The sequence below is a fragment of the Thalassophryne amazonica genome, chromosome 10, assembly GCF_902500255.1.
Source record: "Thalassophryne amazonica chromosome 10, fThaAma1.1, whole genome shotgun sequence".
In the NCBI taxonomy this organism is placed as follows: Eukaryota; Metazoa; Chordata; class Actinopteri; order Batrachoidiformes; family Batrachoididae; genus Thalassophryne; species Thalassophryne amazonica.
This window is the reverse complement of record NC_047112.1, coordinates 57,890,237-57,911,926: the sequence shown is the minus strand read 5'-3', so window position 1 is coordinate 57,911,926 and position 21,690 is coordinate 57,890,237. Positions and strand designations below refer to the sequence as shown.

Genomic DNA, 21,690 nt, shown 5'->3' with positions numbered 1-21,690 from the left:
TATGTCAATCGTGAGTCACTTTTGTGCAGATTAAAGTCACTAACTGGGACTCCTGTCTTGTTGCGAGAAAGAAACGAGAATCGTCTGTTGGGAAAGTGTAGTGACACGGACCCACAACAGGGGGCGTAAATGAACGGACAATGAAAGAGTCGAATATGAACACTTTACTGTCGTGAATGAGCATAACCACAATACAGAGGAATGTAAAATTTTGCAAACAGTCAATCACAAAGGTGACGTGTGGGCAGGCTCGAGGATAGAAGACGTCTGTCCTGAGAAGAACCGGAACCACATGATTTCCACCGCCACCGAACCTGGAGAATACTGGAGCCGCCAAGTCCCGAGTCCCCAGGTGGCCACTGTCTCCGAATGTCGGATCTAGTACTGCTCAAATCCAGAAAACTGGTACGTGCAGTAGTAGTTAGTACTTATCAACAGTTTGGCGTGGGGAGCGAAGACGTCAGCTCTCCACGTATCACAAACTCAGCCTCCAGCTGCGAGCACTCACAGAACTGACTGCAAATGACACAAGCAAACACTGTCTGAAAAGACAAAAACAACGGCTGAGAAAGTCTCCTTCACAGGTCGAAGATATCTCGGCAACGAGGTGGAGATGACGTCCGGGTTTTATGGAGTAGCATGATGAAGTGTAGATGGGTGACAGCTGTCATGAGATGATGAGTGACAGCTGTCACCCCCGGCTGTGTCCGTAGCGGCAGCGCCCTCTCGTGCCTGAAGCCCGCACTTCAGGCAGGGCGCCCTCTGGTGGTGGCCAGCAGTACCTCCTCTTCTGGCAGCCCACACAACATCATCCTCCGTTCTGTTCACACAGAACTGCTGCTGTCCTTCTATAGGTGTTCTGTAGAGAGCGTCTTCACCAATAACATCTTGGTGTGGTACAGGAGCTGCTCTCAGGCTGACAAGAAGGCTCTGGAGAGAGTCAGGAAGTCAGCACAGAAGATCATAGGAGCGCAGCTGTCCTCTCTGTCAGACATCTATAACACCAGTCTGTGCAGGGCCAGAAGCATCAGCTTAGATGGTTCACACCCCAGGCACAGCCTGTTCTCACTGCTGCCCTCAGGAAAGAGGTACCGGTCCATCAAGGCCCGCACATCCAGACTCAACAACATGTTCTACCCAAGTGCAATACGAGTATTGAATGCATATTAGCCTACAGTCTGCACTATTCATTGCATTTATTTTTTATAAAGGTGAATGCAATGAATAGCACTGGCTCCCTTGTAAATACATGTATATATTCTTATTTGTCGTTTTATATTTACTTTACACCTTTGCACTATGGGAGTTGTCTTTTAATTTTGTTGTACCCTGTGTATAATGACAATAAAAAGCATTCTATTCTATTCTAAACTGCAATCGATCAAAAGGTTTTTTCTTCTCAAAATGAGACGTCCTGTGCTGATGTGCAGCAGCCGGCTAGGCTCAGCTCAGAGGTATGGAGAGATCTTCATGCCAAAATGTTTGAAAGGAAATGCTTTTGTCAAAAACTACGGATTTTATTTTTATTTATGTCCAGAGATCAAGGATACAGTGACCAATTTCATATTTATTTACTTTAAGACTCAATGAAATGTTGTTGACATAGAAAACCTGTGAAGCCTACTTTTAGTACAAAGAAAATTCACAAGAGGTATCGATAAGGGAATCGATAAGGAATCAGATCGATAAGCAGAATCGATAATGGCATCGATATCGATAAAATCTTATCAATATTCATCCCTTTTGTAAATAAATCTTTTTGTTCACAATCTGTTCTGGTCCTTGTTCCTAGCGTGTAAGTCCATCACCAAGTACTGGTCTGGTCCCATCCGGACCCCTAACCATAACAGAAGAATCCAGCCATATTGTGGACCCAGCGGGAGCAGACCAAATCCAACAATCCATGGATTTCATTGGGGACTAGGTGCTGAAACTCTCAGCCCAGGTTAATGACTCAGACACTCTCTTCACGCAGCTTGCTGTTCAGCTCTCAGAGACCTCAGCCATTTCGGCGTCTGTTTCCTCCTGCAGCTAAAACAGACTTTAGTCGAAGTTCCTAGTCTGTTTCCTAGTTCCTAATCACTCTTTAGTTCCTTAGTCTCCTGGTCTGTCCTCAGTCCCCTAGAAATAATTTTTTGTCTAGGCGTTCCCTAGATTTTGTCTCCTAGGCTGTTCCGAGTCCAACCAGTTCCTACTCTGTTCCAAGTCTCCCGTTTCCTAGTCTCTTCCAGGTTGTTCCTAGTCATAGTCCCCTGGTTTGCAGACCAATTCCAGTTTAATGTGCCCTAGGTTCCAGCCCAGTCCTGTGTTTATGTCTCCGGGTTCCCAGACCAGTTCTGGGTTTTTGTCCGCCTTAGTTCTTGTGGGTCGTACGGCCTCTGTGTTCTCCGTCATGGGCTCTAGATGGCCCCCCCCCAACTCATGGTTTCCTGGTCGGGTGATTCCGTCCTGCCCTATTTGGTCACCAGTAAGAGCCCTTTGAGGGGGGTACCGTCAGGGTCTGCTCTGGCCCTGTTGTCTGGCTGGTTTCTGTGTGGTGTTCATCTGTTTTCCCTCCAGGTGGCATGCAAGTGGAGCAGAAAAACCTGTTCTCACACCTGTGATTCATCTGTTCTCACACCTGTGATTCATCTGCTTCAGATAATCAGCCTGTGTACTTAAACCCCGTGCTCCATCTCATCAGTGCTCGAATCTTTTGCCAGTTTGGCCAGTACTCCAGAATCTGTGCCAGAAGACGCCAGGATCTAACAGCGGAACTTTACATCTGTCATGACCGGCCCTGATCCAGGCTTTGATCCCTTTTTTGCCCCTTTCTTTGCTGCATCTTCTGTTCCCACTTTGATTTATTAGTGGTTTATTTTCATCATGTGTTTTTTCTATGTTCTATTTTGCTTTGTCACTTTGTCTGTTTGCTACTTTTATACTTTAGCCATTGTCCAGTTCCATTCTTGTTTTGTTCAGCCAGTTTGTGTTTTCATTGTTTACCACTTGTTTATTTTGTTCTTCTCATTTGTTATATTATCTGTTGTGCTTTAGTGTCAGGTTTTGTTATCTCAGTCTCTGTTTTATTTTTGTTTAGCCACTTTGGTTTCTTAGTCTGTTCCAGTTTAGTTTTGTCTTAGTGTTTTATTGTCTATTATTCTCAGAGCAGTTTTTATGAAGTTTATTTTCTGTGTTTGTAATCCTCTGGTTTGCTTTTCAGTTTTGTTCTTAAATTGCACTCACATCCAGTTATTTATGTTCACTCCACGCCCTGCATCTGACTTTATGTTTTCCCTCACTTTGTTTCTGTCTGTGTTGTTTCACCTCACTCACACTCCCTACACTAGCCCAAGTATCTTTGCTCCTTACATCACTCTCTTGCACAGTGTTTGATCTTTGTCTACTAGCCACGCCCCCTTTCTGGAATCTTCCCTCCACATCTGCACCTTGTTACCTAATCAGTCTGCACATGCACATTGTTCACAGCACCTGTTACTTAAGCCCTTACAGTCTCACAGCACACTGCCAGATTGTTGTCTTAGTACACTTTCCAGCGCCCTTCATAATCCTGTTTTTGTCTTGCCGTGTTCCGATCCTTGCTCTGTTTTTCTTGACCATGCCTTTTGCTTCATCCCGGATGTCTGACTTTGCTCGTGCCTCTGAACCCTGCTCGTTTGTGACTGTGTCTCAGCCTGATCCTATGTGTACCTCTGCCACGCTGACTGATTACATGTGTACCGAAACCAAGCCTGGAATAAAGACCATGATTTCTCCTACACCAAAGCCTTGTCTGGGAGTTTGCATTGCGGGTCCAGCCGCTCCTGGTGATGGGCTCCCGCCCGTTCTGACAACATCAGAATCTGAAGTCAGCCTGAGACCAGTCTGATACCAGAACCTACTGAGAGATTTCACAGAGAGTTCCTCAATGTGAATCCTGAGCTTCCCGCAGTTTCTAAGGTAACCTGGCCGCTTTAATTCCCGTAGTAGAGTCTTCTGATCTTTGGTGTTTCCAGACACCTTCCTGTGCAGTTTCCATGCTGCAATGTCTCCTGCATTATCTACAAACCACGACACCACTAATGGAACTCTCAGCTGAACCGCTGTTCATCCGTAGCCTGTCTCAAAGCATGCCGCTCTGCTCCGTCAGCTAAGTTCCTGCTGACTTTGTGAGATTTTCACCTCTCATTCAGCTCCTGTCTGTGTCTTATTTTGTTTATTCCCAAGAACTGTATGAACTGTGTGCAGAACTACGAAGAACTTCCAAGTCATTCCTAAAGCAGAGTTCCAGCTTAATTGAACTGCGTCACAGATGCACCACAGCTCTCAGCTTTCAACAGCTTGGAGCGGGCCCTATCTGCACTCTCCAGGCTTCCTGATGAATTGACTCTTTCTGTTGCAAATTATTGTGAATAAAACTCCTTTCATTCACCTGGTCTTCTCCTTGTTCCCTGCATTTGGGTCCAGTTCCTTAACGGTCCGGTCCCATCTGGACCCCTAACCACAACACTTGTCCCGTTATCACGCAGGTCACTGGCAGTGGGTGGGACCTCCCTCGAATGGCCACAGGGACCAATAAGGGAAGGATTTTGTGAAATAAGGTCTGCCTTTGTTACACCCATGGAGTGTTTTATAAAACTGTTTGTACCCACTGTTCTTGGTTCTGAAAGGGCGGATCTCTTCTGTGAGAGAAGTCCTTCAGAAACCAGGCCTGATTTCCATTGTGACTTTGAATGAATTTAAAAGCGAGGAATAGTTCGAGTTTGTACTTTGTGTGGGGCAGTGTTACATAAAGCGCTGGGGGAAATAACATACCTTTGACTTTAATGATGAGAACTTAGTATGAGGTTTGACAAGCAAGACAGACTGGGCGCAATTGCAAGACGCAGGACAGCAGGTTAGCAGAGATAAAATGTTTACTGGGTTGACAAGCTGGGGTCGGTACACAGAGAGGCAGTCCAAACAGAGCAACAGTATCAAAAACATCAGGCAAAGGCTTGGTCGAGGTCCACAGGCAGGTAGTCAAAAGCATGATGAGGCAATCAGAACAAGGCAAAAATACAAGAACTGAGCTGGAAAGAGGCACAAGGCACATCAATCTGGCAAAGGACCAGGACACACTGTGAGGCTTATAAAGCACCCAGGTGATGAGTAACAAATCAAGAACAGGTGCGTGGTGAAACTTCCAGAACCGGGGTGTGGCCAGCCAGAGAGAAACGGCCACCACCAAGGACCCAGAGAGAGAGGCAAGAAAGAGCAGGACAGAGAAAACCCAAGCAGAAAGATGGAGCCAGACAACAGATCACTAACAAACACAAACAAAATAAGAATAAAACAGAACCTGACACTTAGTATGCAAAAAGCAAACAAACAAACAACAACAACAAAAAAACACATTCATACACACACACTCATCTTCAACCACATAGTCCAATCAAGGGTCACGGGGGGCTGGAGCCTATCCCAGCAGTCATAGAGCGCGAGGCGGGGTACACCCCGGACAGGACGCCAAAACACATTCATACAACTAACTGTGTTAATTATCCTTTCACTCAACTTAAGAACAGCATTTCTAGATAAACTGCTGCAAACTGTCATTTATTTTATAAATGAGAAATATAAAAAAAAAAAAACTACAACATGGTAATGGGTGGGATGAGAACACAAAAGAAAAATTGTTGAACAAATCGTAATGTTTTCGCACCAGAGAAGAGCTCTGCTGAACAGTAGGCCGCCAGCACTGTGTGACACCTGTGCACACTGATACGAGGTCTGTCCAAAAAGTAACGGACCTTTTATTTTTTTCAAAAACTATATGGATTTGAATCACGTGTGATTGCATCAGCCAAGCTTGAACCTTCGTGCGCATGCGTGAGTTTTTTCACGCCTGTCGGTTGCGTCATTCGCCTGTGGGCAGGCTTTGAGTGAGCACTGGTCCACCCCCCTCGTCGGATTTTTATTGTCAGTGAAATGTCTGAGAGACTGCCGCTTTGCTCCATGAAATTTTTTTCAGAAACTGTTAGAGACAGTCAGTTGGAAGCCATTCGAAAGATTCAGATGGATTTCGGTGAAGATTCTGTCGGCGTCACACGGATTATGGACTATTAAAACCTTTTTAAAGACGGCCCACAGCGGCGGAGGGCGCGCGGCGCACTGAGCGGCCATCGACAGGCTGGAACGACCAGATCATTTCTAAACTGAACGCTGTGTTGATCCGAGACATCGTGTGACTAACACAGAAATGGCAAGAGAGCTGGACATAGCACTTTTGCGGCACATTCCACTGTTACAGGAGATTTTGTAATGACAGATGTGCGGAGAATTTCACGCGTCGGCATGGAGCCGCTCATGGCGCGCAACAAAAAAAACACCTCCGTGTTGGAAACCATTCAGAAGATTCAGACGGCTTTCGATGGCTTTTCAGTCGAGTGAGTATCCGAGAAATTGTGTAACAGCTGCACATGCCACAACATGTCCTGTGAGACTTCCAACACGGAGATGTTTTTTTGTTGCGCGCAATGAGCGGCTCTGTGCCGACACGTGAATTCCTCCGCACGTCTTTCATTACAAAATCTCCTGTAACAGTGGAATGTGCCACAAAAGTGCTATGTCCAGCTCTCCTGCCATTTCTGTGGTAGTCACATGATGTCCCGGATCAACACAGCGTTCAGTTTAGAAATGATTCTGGTCGTTCCAGCCTGTCGATGGCCGCTCGGTGCGCCACGCGCCCTCCACCGCTGTGGGCCATCTTTAAAAAGGTTTTAACACTCCTTAATCCGTGTGACGCCGACAGAAACTTCACCAAAATCCATCTGAATCTTTCGAATGGTTTCCAACTGCCTGTCTCTAACAGTTTCTGAAAAAAATTTCATGGAGCAAAGTGGCAGCCTCTCAGCCATTTCACTGACAATAAAAATCCGACGAGGGGGGTGGACCAGTGCTCACTCAAAGCCTGCCCACAGGCGAATGACGCAACCGACAGGCGTGAAAAACTCACGCATGCGCACGAAGGTTCAAGCTTGGCTGATGCAATCACACGTGTTTCAAATCCATATAGTTTTTGAAAAAATAAAAAGGTCTGTTACTTTTTGGACAGACCTCGTATTCCATTTCAAACAATGATTTGGGGAAAAAAAAGTTATTTTGATTGAGTGTGGAGCTCCAGGTGTGTGGTCAGCTTTTGAAGTTCTCCATCTCTTCCTGAGTAATGCTTTCGATTTGATCTCGCAAGTTGGAGAAACATGGCCGGTCCTCGAAATCGTATTCCCAGCACTGCTTCATCAAGCCGTACACCTGGTGGTGGCACAACAACACAAAATGCATGTCTTTATAATAGAAGCCATCGCGAAGGATTATTGATGGAGTCACACTCTGTTATAAGCTTGTGATAAAATCTTTTGGTGGCAATGATTACTGGTAACAATAACTGTATGAACTGCAATCTTTATCTCAGGCCAGAGCCCCAACTATTTCACAGAATTGACTATGCCAGCTAAACAACTTAAATTTGGAGGGAAATAATAAAAAATTAAAATGTAGTGTAATTGCATCATACTTCAGAAACTGCTGGTTGCACAGTTTTAAGTTTGATGTTAAATAATTTGTAAATTACAAGTTTCATTGGCCCATAATGAAACATTTTCTAAAACCCAAGCATTACCGTGGTAACGGTCAAAACCAACAAATTAAAGAACAGGCAGAACATATGACTGGGCATGATACCAAAACTCTGTGTACTGCAAATGAGTTATGGCTAGCTTGACACACTGCTCCAGAACATTTTAAAACCTTTGTAACACCCATGTTTTGAAGCATTGTATCAAAAATAAGACATCATGTGCTGTGCTAAATCAGACCTCAATGCATCAGCAACTTTTTGAAATGTTCCACTTGATTTGCACCCTCTGCTGTTGAAACATAAGTTAAGGTTTTTTTATTATTATTATTTATTATTATTTTGGCAGTCATGCAACTTTTACTCCAGTGCAACTTGTATAACAAAAGTAAAAAAAAAAAAAAAATCATGCATCCTTATCCTTATTAATATTAATATTAATGGCCGGCGGCCAGTGGTGGGCACAGATAACCAAAAAATTTACTTCGATAACAGATAATCAGATAATCAGATAACTGAAAAGTTATCTTTGATAAAGATAAAACGATAAACCACCCAAAAATGTATCGGAATTTACAGATAACCGATAAATTCCAATATTGTCTCTGGTACATTTGTAACTACTAATAAACTGAATTTGAGTTTTAAAGCCACAATAGCTTCTAGTAATATTAAAAGTGACAACAGACCCAAACAATGAGGCCACACTCTCGTCTTTGAACATCCTGCCCCTGCTAGAAGCTCTTGTTTACTACACAGCTTCCAGCACAGACGCACCCTGAGAGCAGCCATAAAGCCCAGCTCTCTGTCAATCACAACGCGCCGGTCAGGCGGAGGTCTTGGAAAATAAAGTCATGCTGACTTATGGTTTTGATTTATAAATAACATTAATACCGATAGAATAATTCCATTAATGTCAATTCTGTCATTTGTACAAAGTTAAAATATAACATATACGAGGTCTGTGAGAAAACTATCCGACCTTTTTATTTTTTTCAAAAACTATATGGATTTGAATCATGTGCGCTTGCATCAGACAAGCTTGAACCTTCGTGCGCGTGCCTGAGTTTTTTCACGCCTGTCGGTTGCATCATTCGCCTGTGGGCAGGCTTTGAGTGAGCACTGGTCCACCCCCCTCGTCGGATTTTTATTGACTGCCGCTTTGCTCCATGAATTTTTTTTTCAGAAACTGTTAAGAGACAGCCAGTTGGAAACCATTCGAAAGATTCAGATGGCTTTTGATGGTTTTTCAGTCGAGTGAGTATCTGAGAAATTGTTTAACAGCTGGGCATGTTCCAACTTGTCCTGTGAGACTTCCAACACGGAGGTGTTGTTTGTCCAGCGGCTGTGAGTGGCTGCGTCCCGACGCGCAAATCCGTCCGCACATCTTTCATTACAAAATCTCCTTTAACAGTGGAATGTGCCGATAAAGTGCTGATCCCGACCTCTTCTGAAACTTCTCTGGTAGTCACATGACATCCTGCATCAACAGAGTCTTAAATTTGGAAGTGATCTGCTTGTTCCAGCCTGTTGATGGCCGCGCGGGGCGCCCTCCGCCGCCATGGACCGTTTTTAATCCAGTTTTAATGGTCTTTAATCCGTGTGATACCGACAGAATCTTAACCGAAATCCATCTGATTCTTTTGAATGGTTTCCAACTGGCTGTCTCTAACAGTTTCTGAAAAAAAATTCATGGAGCAAAGCAGCAGCCTCTCAGCCATTTCACTGACAATAAAAGTCTGACGAGGGGAGTGGACCAGTGCTCACTCAAAGCCTGCCCACAGGTGAATGACGCAACCGACAGGCGTGAAAAAACTCACGCATGTGCACAAAGGTTCAAGCTTGTCTGATGCAAGCGCACATGATTCAAATCCATATAGTTTTTGAAAAAAATAAAAAGGTTGGATACTTTTCTCACAGACCTCGTATCTTTTAATGTTGAATAATGCACTAATTCTGAGGTTTTGTAACAAACACAGACAGACTGCAAAGGATTCTGGGTAAAAGTGCCTCTGCTAAACACTGATTGGTTCAGTCATTCATTATGTAAACCAACACGTTAATGTGAGGTGTGTTGGTGTTTACAGATAAATGTGCTTTTGTAAAATATTCCATTTTTTATTGGTAAAAACAGGCATTTTTATGGAGCCCTGGAAGTGTCATCGCAAAATGTTTTGCATGTGGAGAGAATGTGCGCTCATTTTATCAGTGCCGTGCACATGTGTGATGATGTTGTAAAACGTGCACTCAATATTGTCTTGACACATAAATGTTCCTTTACACTGTGCGAGTTTTGGCCCTTTTTCAGATGATTTTTCATTTGTGCGAGAATTTTTTGGACCGAGTTTCAGGTTAATTGCGCGTCCTGCTTCGTGTAGTGTACGTGGAGTAACAAGCTGCGTTTAACATCTCACGACCACCTCCTGGTCGCCGATCGTATGGTCGAATGAAAATCAAACCTGTTTGATATTATTCTGGTCGGCCGTCATGAGGTTATCCTGCTGCTGAAGAGCAACAAGCGTCCAACCGCTCGCACTGTGCCTGTTCAGACACCGCAGAGCTGTCTTGTAATGTTATTTTTTGTTGTTGTTTTGTTTTTAAACTTAATTTGTAAAAAAAAAAAAAAATAAATAAAATTTGCAAAGCCAAAAAGTTGATTTGACAACCATCTGATATAACCGGGGTCAAAATAAATAGAACACTGCCATCTACTGGTGCCCAGACACTTAGTCTGGTGCCCAGACTGCCATGAACACTACTGTCCAGTAGATGGCAGTAGAGGCCTGAAAAACTTGCCAAAACAAAATCACAGATAATCCGTGTCTGCTCCATTTAAGATGCGTGGAATTTAACAAACGCAAATACAATAATGTCTATAAACCCAGAGAATATATTCACAAGAGTTTTAGGCACTAGAGTTTAATGCTGCTGTCCGTGGAGCCTGAACAGAGTGTCTGAAATGCATTTGTCCTGTTGTGAACATACTGAGATTAGACTATCCTACCCATAATGCACTGCTGGGCACAGCGTGTGCTCACTAAAACCTTAAAATTAGCACATTACTTTAAAACTAAAACATATATCTGATATTTTCACTTTATAAAACATCAGACATGACAGTAATTTTAAATAACTTGTCCAAAATTAGTTTGGTTAAAATTTGAAGCATAAGTTAAAAATGTATGCCTCTGGATGACTTGGGTGATATTGCCAGCATATCAGTATGGTGTTAAAAGAAGTGATTTTTTTTGTTTGTCTATTGGTGAGACATTGGTGAGAACAGTTCTTTTTTGCCTGCAGAGGATAGAGTGGTTTCTTCTGGAAGCAGCTCTCTTCTGTTTGCAGAGGGTAGAACTATGCATTTGTTAGGAAACTTTTAACAGGTAGGTCTCAACTGATTTTAAATTTTAAAAGTGTTTGTCACTGTTCATCTTTGTTTACTATGTTATTGGTCTAAAAGTTATTGGACAAAAATGTATCGGAAGATAATTATTCAGATAATGCTTTTTTAAAGTTATCTAAAACGATAATCCGATAATGAAAACATTATCTTCAATAATTATCTGTTATCGGATTATCAGAACTGTGCCCACCACTGCCAACGGCAATTTATATAGAGCTTTCCTGGGAATCAATGCACAAAGCAAAAGAAACTCTATTAATAAAAGTACATTACAACAATGTACAAAAATTCTAGAGATTATGATGCACTCAGTGAAGGGCCTGTACGTGTACTAGCATTTATGTTGCTTGTTTAACTGAAAAAGCTTGATAGAAGCAGATTATGCATGTTAAATCCACTTTAACAACCCTGAAGGTGAGTACGGTCCTGTTGTGGATATGTCCTCTTGGTTATGTCTGTGTATGTACAGTGACAAAAATAAGTATTTGAACATGTATGATTTTTTAATAATTTATTTGTATGTTACTGCTGCAAATAAGTATTTCAACACCTGTGAAAATCAATGTTAATATTTGGTACAGTAGCCTTTGTTTGCAATTACAGGGGTCAAACGTTTCCTGTAGTTTTTCACCAGGTTTGCACACACTGCAGCAGGGATTTTGTTCCACTCCTCCATACAGATCTTCTCCCAATCTTTCAGGTTTGGAGTTTCAGCTCCCTCCAAAGATTTTCTATTGAGTTCATGTCTGGAGACTGGCCAGGCCACTCCGGGACCTTGAAATGCTTCTTACGGAGCCCCTCCTTAGTTGCCCTGGCTGTGTGTTTGGGGTCATTGTCATGCTGGAAGACCCAGCCATGACCCATCTTCAATGCTCTTACTGAGGGAAGAAGGTTGTTTGCCAAAATCTCGCAATACATGACCCCATCCATCCTCCCTTCAATATGGTGCAGTCGTCCTGTCCCCTTTGCAGAAGAGCACCCCCAGAGTATGATGTTTCCACCCCCATGCTTCACGGTTGGGATGGTTTTCTTGGGGTTGTTCTCATCCTCTAAACATGGTAAGTGGAGTTGATTCCAAAAAGCTCTATTCTGGTCTCATCTGACCACATGACCTTCTCCCATGCCTCCTCTGGATCATCCAGATGGTCATTGGTAAACTTCAAACGGGCCTGGACATGTGCTGGCTTGAGCAGGGGGACCTTGCTGCCCTGCAGGATTTTAAACCATGACAGCATCATGTGTTACTAATGTAATCTTTGTGACTGTGGTTCCAGCTCTCTTCAGGTCATTGACCAGGTCCTCCTGTAGTTCTGAGCTTTCTCAGAATCATCCTTACCCCACAAAGTGAGATCTTGCATGGAATCCCAGACCGAGGGAGATTGACAGACATCTTGTTTTTCTTCCACATTCTAATAAATAATCATAACAGCTGATTGCCTGTTGTCCTGTAGTCCATCCCAGCCTTGTGCAGGTCTACAGTTTTGTCCCTGGTGTCTTTAGACAGCTCTTTGGTCTTGACTATGGTGGACAGGTTGGAGTGTGATTGATTGAGTGTGTCAACAGGTGTCTTTTATACAGGTAACAAGTTCAAACAGGTGCAATTAATACAGGTAAAGAGTGCAGAATAAGTGTGCTTCTTAAAGAAAAATTAACGGGTCTGTGTGAGCCAGAATTCTTGCTGGTTGGGAGGGGGTCAAATACTTATTTGCAACAGTAACATACAAATAAATTATTTAAAAAATCATACATTGTGATTTCAAGATTTTTTTTTTTTTTTTTTAGATTATGTCTCTCACAGTGGACATGCACCTAAGATAAAAATTTCAGACCCCTCCATGATTTCTAAGTGGGAGAACTTGTAAAATCGCAGGGTGTTCAAATACTTATTTTCCTCACACTATTTGGATCTGGCCGGGGGACAGTTCACCTGTTTGTAATATTAGGGACAAGCCGGGGGAGGCGGGGGCGTATTTTGTGGGCTAAAGTCGGTTACACTTCGACTTTCTTCCAAATAACGCACATCTCATTAATAATAATATTATAAATACAGGCTCATAATTCCTGCACGTTTCTGAATTGTGTGAAATGTCCTGCCGCACACAGAGAGGATTCAGCTGCATTCCGAGCTGGGCTCAGATAAATCCTCTCCGTGTGCAGCAGGAACATCCGTGGATCATCCAGCAAACGAGGCAGGCAGCCTTTGAAAGCAGAAATACAAAGTGTAAGAACAGGTTTGAATGTCACTGGAGAGGACAAACTGCCCACTTGTGGAAAAAAGCATAAAGCAGAGCCTGCCTATTTGTAAAGACGGCTTAGAACTTGTGCTGTGTTCACATTACTAGCTGAAGTGACTGAACCTGACCCTTTTTTGTGTGCCTGCAAGAGTGTGTATATTTACAATAATTTTCCAGCAGCTGGCAACTCTTTTTGTTGTCATGTACACTGACAAAATAATAATAATAATAATAATAATAATAATAATCAATAATAATAATAACATTTAAAATGAGACTTATCTTCATAATGAACTGGTTTATTTGATGGAGAAAAAGAATCAGATTTCATTTCATTTGCATGGGAATGCTAGAAACATTTCAGTTTAGATTTTCTTTTGATCCACAGATGAAGAGCAAAAATTAGGGTGAAAAAAAGGCAAACACTACATTATCAAATTTCTGTCATATCTAAAACTTGCAGATTAGATAAGTATTTACACATTTAGCCTAATATGTGCAAACATTAAGCTACATATTTAGCTAAATGTTGAGACACATATGCACTTCAATAAAAAAAAGCTAATTGTTCATCCCTGAAAGACCGATTAATAAAGCGTCTAATGGCAGACATTTATCATGTAAGGACATGTTTATTCAAATTTGCAATTCATGGATGTTTTGTTTCAGAATTATAATGTAGCCTTTTGTTGTCAATTTCAATTGCAATTTCAGGGGCACTTCTATAATACTAATAATAAAATAATTTCAAAAATGGTTGTTTGCGCAAAAAGTTCGTGGTTTTATTGGGGGGGCTCGGGGGGCACTGGGAGGGGGTCTTGCCCAGGGAGTAATTCAGTGTAGAACCACCACTGTTTCCATGGTTGGTCTCTGTGCCTTATGGCTGTGTGTGCGTGTGTCCGTGATTTGTTTCTGTGCATTATGGGTGTGTGCATGTTTGTACTCTGTTGTTTATGTGATCTGTCTGCTGTCTGTGTGGTCCTGTGTGGTCTCAACTTCACAAGCCCCCCGTGTCCTTTTTCTCCTGCAGTGTCATGTGTTTGGTTTTTCATGTTTGGCACTCCGTCTCCCTTTTCGAGTTCCAAGTGCCTTATTCGCGTGTGTATTTGGATTTAATTTTTGATTATTGCAGTTCATGTTGCTGGTTGTGCTTTGATTGCCTTCCTGCTTCTTTTGAGTCTTATGTCAGTGTTGCCAGGGCTGCACTCACTCTTGAGTTCCTCAGTGGTTTTTGCTTTGTGTTACCTGCTGTGTCTTTTGGTGGTATGTCTTCGGTTATATTTCATTGTTACGTGTTATTTTCACTTACCACCTGATGTCTATCTGTCTTAGTCTTTCTGTCTTATTGTGTTTTTTCAGATGTCATATGTCTCTGTTGTTCCGTTCTCATCATCATTGCACCTGTTGTTTATTAGTTCAGTTTGTTCCTAAGCGGCACATTTTTCACTGTTCAGTTGCCGGGTGTTTGATGTATTGTTACCTCATCATTTGTGCTCTCGTATTAAGTTGGTCTCACCTGGTTACACTCCCTGTAAGTCAGGTCCTGCAGCGGTTGTTGGAGAACCGGCTGTTTGTGAAGGGCGAGAAATGCGAGTTCCACCACACTTCTTTGTCCTTCTTGGGGTTCATAATCTCCTCCAACTCCGTCGCCCCTGATCCGGCCAAGGTTGCGGTGGTGAGAGATTGGCCCCAACCCACAAACCATAGGAAACTGCAACAGTTCCTCGGTTTTGCAAATTTCTACCGGAGGTTCATCAAGGGCTACAGTCAGGTAGTTAGCCCCCTGACAGCCCTGACCTCCACTAAAGTCCCCTTCACCTGGTCGGATCGGTGCGAAGCTGCGTTTAGGGAGTTGAAACACCGGTTCTCGATCCAAACCGCCAGTTTATAGTTGAAGTGGACGCCTCTGACTCAGGGATAGGAGCCGTGCTGTCCCAGAGTGGGGAGTCCGACAAGGTTCTCCACCCATGTGCCTATTTTTCCCGCAGGTTGACCCCGGCTGAAAGGAATTATGACGTCGGCAATCGGGAACTTCTTGCGGTGAAGGAGGCTCTGGAGGAGTGGAGACATCTGTTGGAGGGAGCTTCGATTCCATTCACGGTTTTCACAGACCATCGGAACCTGGAGTACATCCGGACCGCTAAGCGTCTGAACCCCAGGCAAGCCCGCTGGTCACTGTTCTTCGGGCGTTTTGACTTTCAGATCACATACCGCCCAGGGACGAAGAACCAACGGTCTGACGCCCTGTCCCGGGTGCACGACGAGGAAGTCAGGACCGAGCTGTCAGACCCGACTGAAACCATCATCCCCGAGTCCACTGTCGTGGCCACCCTCATCTGGGACGTGGAGAAGACCATCCGGGAGGCCCTGACACGGAATCCGGACCCGGGGACCAGCCCGAAGAACAAGATGTACGTCCCAGCAGAAGCCAGGGCTGCAGTCCTGGACTTCTGTCACGGTTCCAAACTCTCCTGCCACCCAGGGGTGCGAAGAAGCGTGGCAGTTGTCCGGCAGCGCTTCTGGTGGGCATCTCTGGAAGACGACGTCCGGGAGTACGTCCAGGCCTGCACCACCTGCGCCAGGGGCAAAGCGGACCACCAAAAGACCCAGGGCCTTCTCCAGCCTTTGCCCATGCCTCATCGCCCCTGGTCTCATATCGGCCTGGACTTCGTCATGGGCCTCCCGCCGTCCCAGGGAATGACTGCCATCCTCACGATAGTGGACCGGTTCTCCAAGGCGGCCCACTTCGTGGCCCTCCCAAAGCTCCCGACGGCCCAGGAGACTGCAGACCTCCTGGTCCACCATGTTGTGCGTCTGCATGGGATTCCATCAGACATTGTCTCAGATCGTGGTCCTCAGTTCTCCTCACAAGTCTGGAGGAGTTTCTGCAGGGAACTGGGGGCCACCGTGAGTCTCTCGTCCGGGTACCACCCTCAGATGAACGGACATAACCAGGACTTGGAGCAGGCCCTCCGCTGCGTGACCTCTGCGCACCCGACGGCCTGGAGCCACCATCTGGCCTGGATCGAGTATGCCCACAACAGCCAAGTTTTGTCTGCCACCGGCCTCTCCCCGTTTGAGGTTTGTTTGGGGTACCAGCCCCCATTGTTCCCGCTCGTAGAGGGAAAGGTTGGGGTGCCCTCAGTCCAGGCCCACCTCAGAAAGTGGTGTCGGGTGTGGCATACCGCCCGTTCTGCCCTGTTAAAGGCCCGGACGAGGGCCAAGGCCCATGCAGACCGCCCGCGTTCCCCGGCCCCTGCATACCAGCCCGGGCAGGAGGTGTGGTTGTCAACCAAGGACATCCCTCTTCAGGTGGACTCACAGAAGCTCAAGGAAGGTTTATTGGACCATTTCCCATCCTCAAAGTCCTCAGTCCGGCCGCAGTGAAGCTGAAGCTGCCAGCTTCACTGCAGATCCACCCGGTTTTCCATGTGTCACGCCTCAAGCCTCACCACACTTCACCACTCTGCACCCCTGGACCTACACCGCCTCCTGCCCGGATCATCGACGGGGAGCCGGCATGGACTGTGCGTCGGCTCCTGGATGTCCGTCAGAAGGGTCGGGGGTTCCAGTATCTGGTGGACTGGGAGGGGTATGGACCTGAAGAACGCTCCTGGGTGAAGAGGAGCTTCATCCTGGACCTGGCCCTCCTGGCCGATTTCTACACCTGTCACCCTGACAAGCCTGGTCGGGCGCCAGGAGGCGCCCGTTGAGGAGGGGGTCCTGTTGTACTGCTGGCCCACCACCACCAGATGGCGCCCTGCTTGAAGTGCGGGCTTCAAGCACGAGAGGGCGTCGGAGCAACAGAGAGTGACAGCTGTCACTCATCATCAGCACCAGCTGTCACTCATCATCCACATCACCATAAAAGCCGGACTGCAACTCCACCTCCCCGCAGAGAAATCAGCTACCGTAAGAGGTAATTTCTTTGTTGACTTAAAACTGTGTCTTAGTCTGAACTCTTTTGCAGCCGTTTTCCTGTGGTGTTTTCCTTATCTGTGGAATTGGCGTTTGGTGTGATCAGCGACGGCTTCGCTTCACACTCCAACCAGATAAGTGGTTAGACAGGAGCTGCATGAGTGTGTGATTGGAGGTGGAGGTGCTCCCTCCCAAAAGAACACAGACTGTGGAATTACTGAGTGTGCGAACACACACTCATCTACACTGTTTCTGTTCTCTGCTAGCAGTACCAGGTCTGACAGCTGGAGACGGTGGCCACCTGGGGATCCAGGACTTGGCGGCTCCGGTGTTCTTCAGATCCGTTGGCGGTGAGGGCCGTGTGGGATCCGGCTCGGTTCTGGACGGACGTCTTCTATCCTCAAGCCTGCCCACACGTCATTCTACATATAATTGTCTGTATTACCAAAACTGTATTTGTCTGTATTCCGTTGTGCACTTCACAACATTAAATTGTTACTGTTTGGCTTATCCATTGCCCGTTCATTTAACGCCCCCTGTTGTGGGTCCGTGTTCCTACACTTTCACAACATATCCCATGTTTTATCTCTACCGACTGTTTATCTATGATTTTGTTTTGCCTCGTGCTTCCTGTTAGACCTCTGCCCTGTATTTCTGTAGGACTGTTTTTTGTATTCACATTCCTGCTCCTGGTTATTTGGAGTGTCTGCAGTTGTTTTTTATTATTAAATCACTGTGGACTGGCAACACATCCTTGAGCCCTGGCTGTCTGCATATTGGGGTTCTACAGTATTAAACTGTAACACAGCTCACATCATAACAGCTGCACTTCCTTTTTAAAAAAAAACTGTAGTACCAATTATTATTGAACAATTAGACAGTCACATCCAGAATGAAATAAGACTCACTAAACCTACCAGTTATAATTAGCAGATGTTTTTATTTAACTCACTATGATCATGTTTGACTGGGAAATTGATGTTTGCCTTAATTTGTACATTGCTTCTTTGTCTAATTTTTATGTTAGCTTCTTGAAAGACTGACTTGGCCTGTGTCAAAGTGCTGTATAAGTAAAGTTATTATTAAGAATATAGCATGACATACTCTGGGTGGGCAGTTTGGTGGGGCTGGCAGCCTCCAGTTATTCTTTAGGATCGCTGCTAGATGTATTGAGATGGACACACGCTGCACACCGCTTCCGATCTCCTGCATGTAGAGCTAAAACAAAGCCATGAATGAACCACATCAAAAGAGGAAACATTATATTAATGCAGTTTGTTGATGATGATGTGTGACAAGGTTCTTCCTGAAGTATTGCCAAAATGTGTACTATATGATTGTATGGATAGTGAGCCTTAACTCTTTTTGGGTTGGAGCTCATGTCACAGTAGGAGAAGAGCTCATGAAGAACCACTCCATAACTCCACACATCTGACTTGTGGGAGAATCTTGACTCGCTGATGGACTCTGGGGCATACCTGGATCAGAGCAGAATGGAATGAACATTAGATGTGATTACAAGCTGCGATTGCAGCATACAACCCCTGGCAATAATTATGGAATCACCGGCCTCGGAGGATGTTCATTCAGCTGTTTAATTTTGTAGAAAAAAGTAGATCACAGACATGACACAAAACTAAAGTCATTTCAAATGGCAACTTTCTGGCTTTAAGAAACACTATAAGAAATCAGGAAAAAAAATTGTGGCAGTCAGTAACGGTTACTTTTTTAGAAAATATGGACTTGTTCAATTCTGAGGAATAAATTATGGAATCACCCTGTAAATTTTCAACACCTGCATCAAATCAGACCTGCTCGTTAGTCTGCATCTAAAAAGGAGTGATCACACCTTGGAGAGCTGTTGCACCAAGTGGACTGACATGAATCATGGCTCCAACACGAGAGATGTCAATTGAAACAAAGGAGATGATTATCAAACTCTTAAAAGAGGGTAAATCATCACGCAATGTTGCAAAAGATGTTGGTTGTTCACAGTCAGCTGTGTCTAAACTCTGGACCAAATACAAACAACATGGGAAGGTTGTTAAAGGCAAACATACTGGTAGACCAAGGAAAACATCAAAGCGTCAAGACAGAAAACATAAAGCAATATGTTTCAAAAATCGAAAATGCACAACAAAACAAATGAGGAACGAATGGGAGGAAACTGGAGTCAACGTCTGTGACCAAACTAAGAAACCGCCTAAAGGAAATGGGATTTACATACAGAAAAGCTAAACGAAAGCCATCATTAACACATAAACAGAAAAAAACAAGGTTACAATGGGCTAAGGAAAAGCAATCGTGGACTGTGGATGACTGGATGAAAGTCATATTCAGTGATGAATCTCGAATCAAGGTGATGATGCTGGAACTTTTGTTTGGTGCCGTTCCAATGAGACTTATAAAGATGACTGCCTGAAGAGAATGTAAATTTCCACAGTCATTGATGATATGGGGCTGCACGTCAGGTAAAGGCACTGGGGAGATGGCTGTCATTACATCATCAATAAATGCACAAGTTTATGTTGATATTTTGGACACTTTTCTTATCCCATCAATTGAAAGGATGTTTGGGGATGATGAAATCATTTTTCAAGATGATAATGCATCTTGCAATAGAGCAAAAACTGTGAAAACATTCCGTGCAAAAAGACACATAGGGTCAATGTCATGGCCTGCAAATAGTCCGGATCTTAATCCAATTGAAAATCTTTGGTGGAAGTTGAAGAAAATGGTCCATGACAAGGCTCCAACCTGCAAAGCTGATCTGGCAACAACAATCAGAGAAAGTTGGAGCCAGATTGATGAAGAGTACTGTTTGTCACTCATTAAGTCCATGCCTCAGAGAAAAGCCAGAGGTGGTGCAACAAAATACTAGTGAGATGCGTTGGAGCGTTCTTTTGTTTTTCATGATTCCATAATTTTTTCCTCAGAATTGAGTGATTCCATATTTTTTTCCCTCTGCTTGGTCTAAAAAAGTAACCGTTACTGACTGCCACAATTTTTTTTCCCTGATTTCCTATAGTGTTTCTTAAAGCCAGAAAGTTGCCATTTGAAATTACTTTAGTTTTTAGTTTTATGTCATGTCTGTGATCTGCTTTTTTTCTACAAAATTAAACAACTGAATGAACATCCTCCGAGGCTGGTGATTCCATAATTTTTGCCAGGGGTTGTAGTACCTGTAGACAAGTCACTAAATCTATCATCACAGTTGTCTTCTATGTTAGAGTGTGAACAAAGTTACCAAAAGATGGGGCTCTCTCCAGGCTGTGTGACTCTGTAGTACTCTTTGTCAAAGGGGATGAGCTTGGTCAGGCCAAAATCAGCAATTTTCACCAGTGAGTCACTGGCAACTAGGATGTTTCTGGCAGCAAGGTCACGGTGCACATAGCGCAGGTTTTGCAGGTACTCCATCCCCTAGGAAAACGAAACTTTTTTTATGATATTGGACAGATTCAGATGATGAGGAAAATAGCCAACCGATGTGTTTTTCAGGTGGCACATTCACACCTGGCTATTGACTAGTTGGCAACTGAGAAGCGCGACAGCAATGGAATTGAAGGTGGTGCAAATGCTGCCCCACACAAATAATTTTTCCTCTTGGTGTAACCAGTGGTGGGCACAGTTCCACTAATCCACTAACCGCTAATTATCGAAGCTCATGTTTTCATTATTGGATTAGCTTTTCAGATAGCTTTGAAAACCATCATCGGACTAATTATCTTCCGAATAGTTTTGGTCTGATAATTTGCAGACATGGTGAACAAAGCTGAACAAAACAAAGGTGAACAGTTACAAACATTTATTTGGTCACTGAAAAGAAAAAAAGTTAAATTCTTTTGACCCCCTACTGATATGCTGGTAATATCACCCAAGTCATCCAGAGGCATACAGTTTTAACTTATGGTTAAAATTTTAACCAAACTAATTTCGGACAAGTTATTTAAATTAATGTCATGTCTGAAGTTTTATAAAAATAAAATATCAGATATATGTTTTAGTTTTAAAGTAATGCACTAATTTTGAAGGTTTTAGTGTGGACATGCTGTGTCCAGGTGCATTATGGGTAATCTCAGTACATTCACGACAGGAAAAAATGCATTTGAGATGCTCTGATCAGGCTCCACACAGACAACAGCATTAAACTCTTTGTATATTGTGCGTAAAACTCTCGTGAATATATTCTCTGGGTTTATAGACATTGTTATTGTGTTTGTTTTATGTAAAAATGCCGGATGAAGCCCAGGTTGCTTCTCCATTATTTTCAATTGAAATCACTGCAGTCGATTCCTGTTTGCTCTTTAACATCTTACTTATGTCAAACACTGTCTTGTTGTCTTTGTTCCAGAGTAATATATATAAGATGTCTGAAATTCAGTTTGTGTTTATTAGATTCCATGCATCTTAAAAGTAGCAGACACGGATTATCTGGAATTTTGTTTTTGCAAGTTTTCACGGTCTCTACTCCCATCTACTGGCCAGTAGTGTTCATGGCAGTATTCGCCCTAAGTACTGAGCATCTGGGCACCAGTAGATGT

At 43.9% G+C, this 21,690-nt stretch overlaps 1 protein-coding gene across 1 annotated transcript in view; it reads right to left on the bottom strand.

The window, feature by feature from the left end:
• Positions 1 to 7,006: 7,006 nt before the first annotated feature.
• Positions 7,007 to 21,690, bottom strand: part of jak3 (Janus kinase 3 (a protein tyrosine kinase, leukocyte)) — an 87,323-nt gene continuing 72,639 nt past the window's right edge. Inside the window, 4 exon segments of the mRNA XM_034180034.1 lie at positions 7,007 to 7,272; positions 18,254 to 18,367; positions 18,510 to 18,627; positions 20,397 to 20,569. Coding sequence (XP_034035925.1) covers positions 7,153 to 7,272; positions 18,254 to 18,367; positions 18,510 to 18,627; positions 20,397 to 20,569 — 525 coding nt within the window. The 3' untranslated portion in view covers positions 7,007 to 7,152.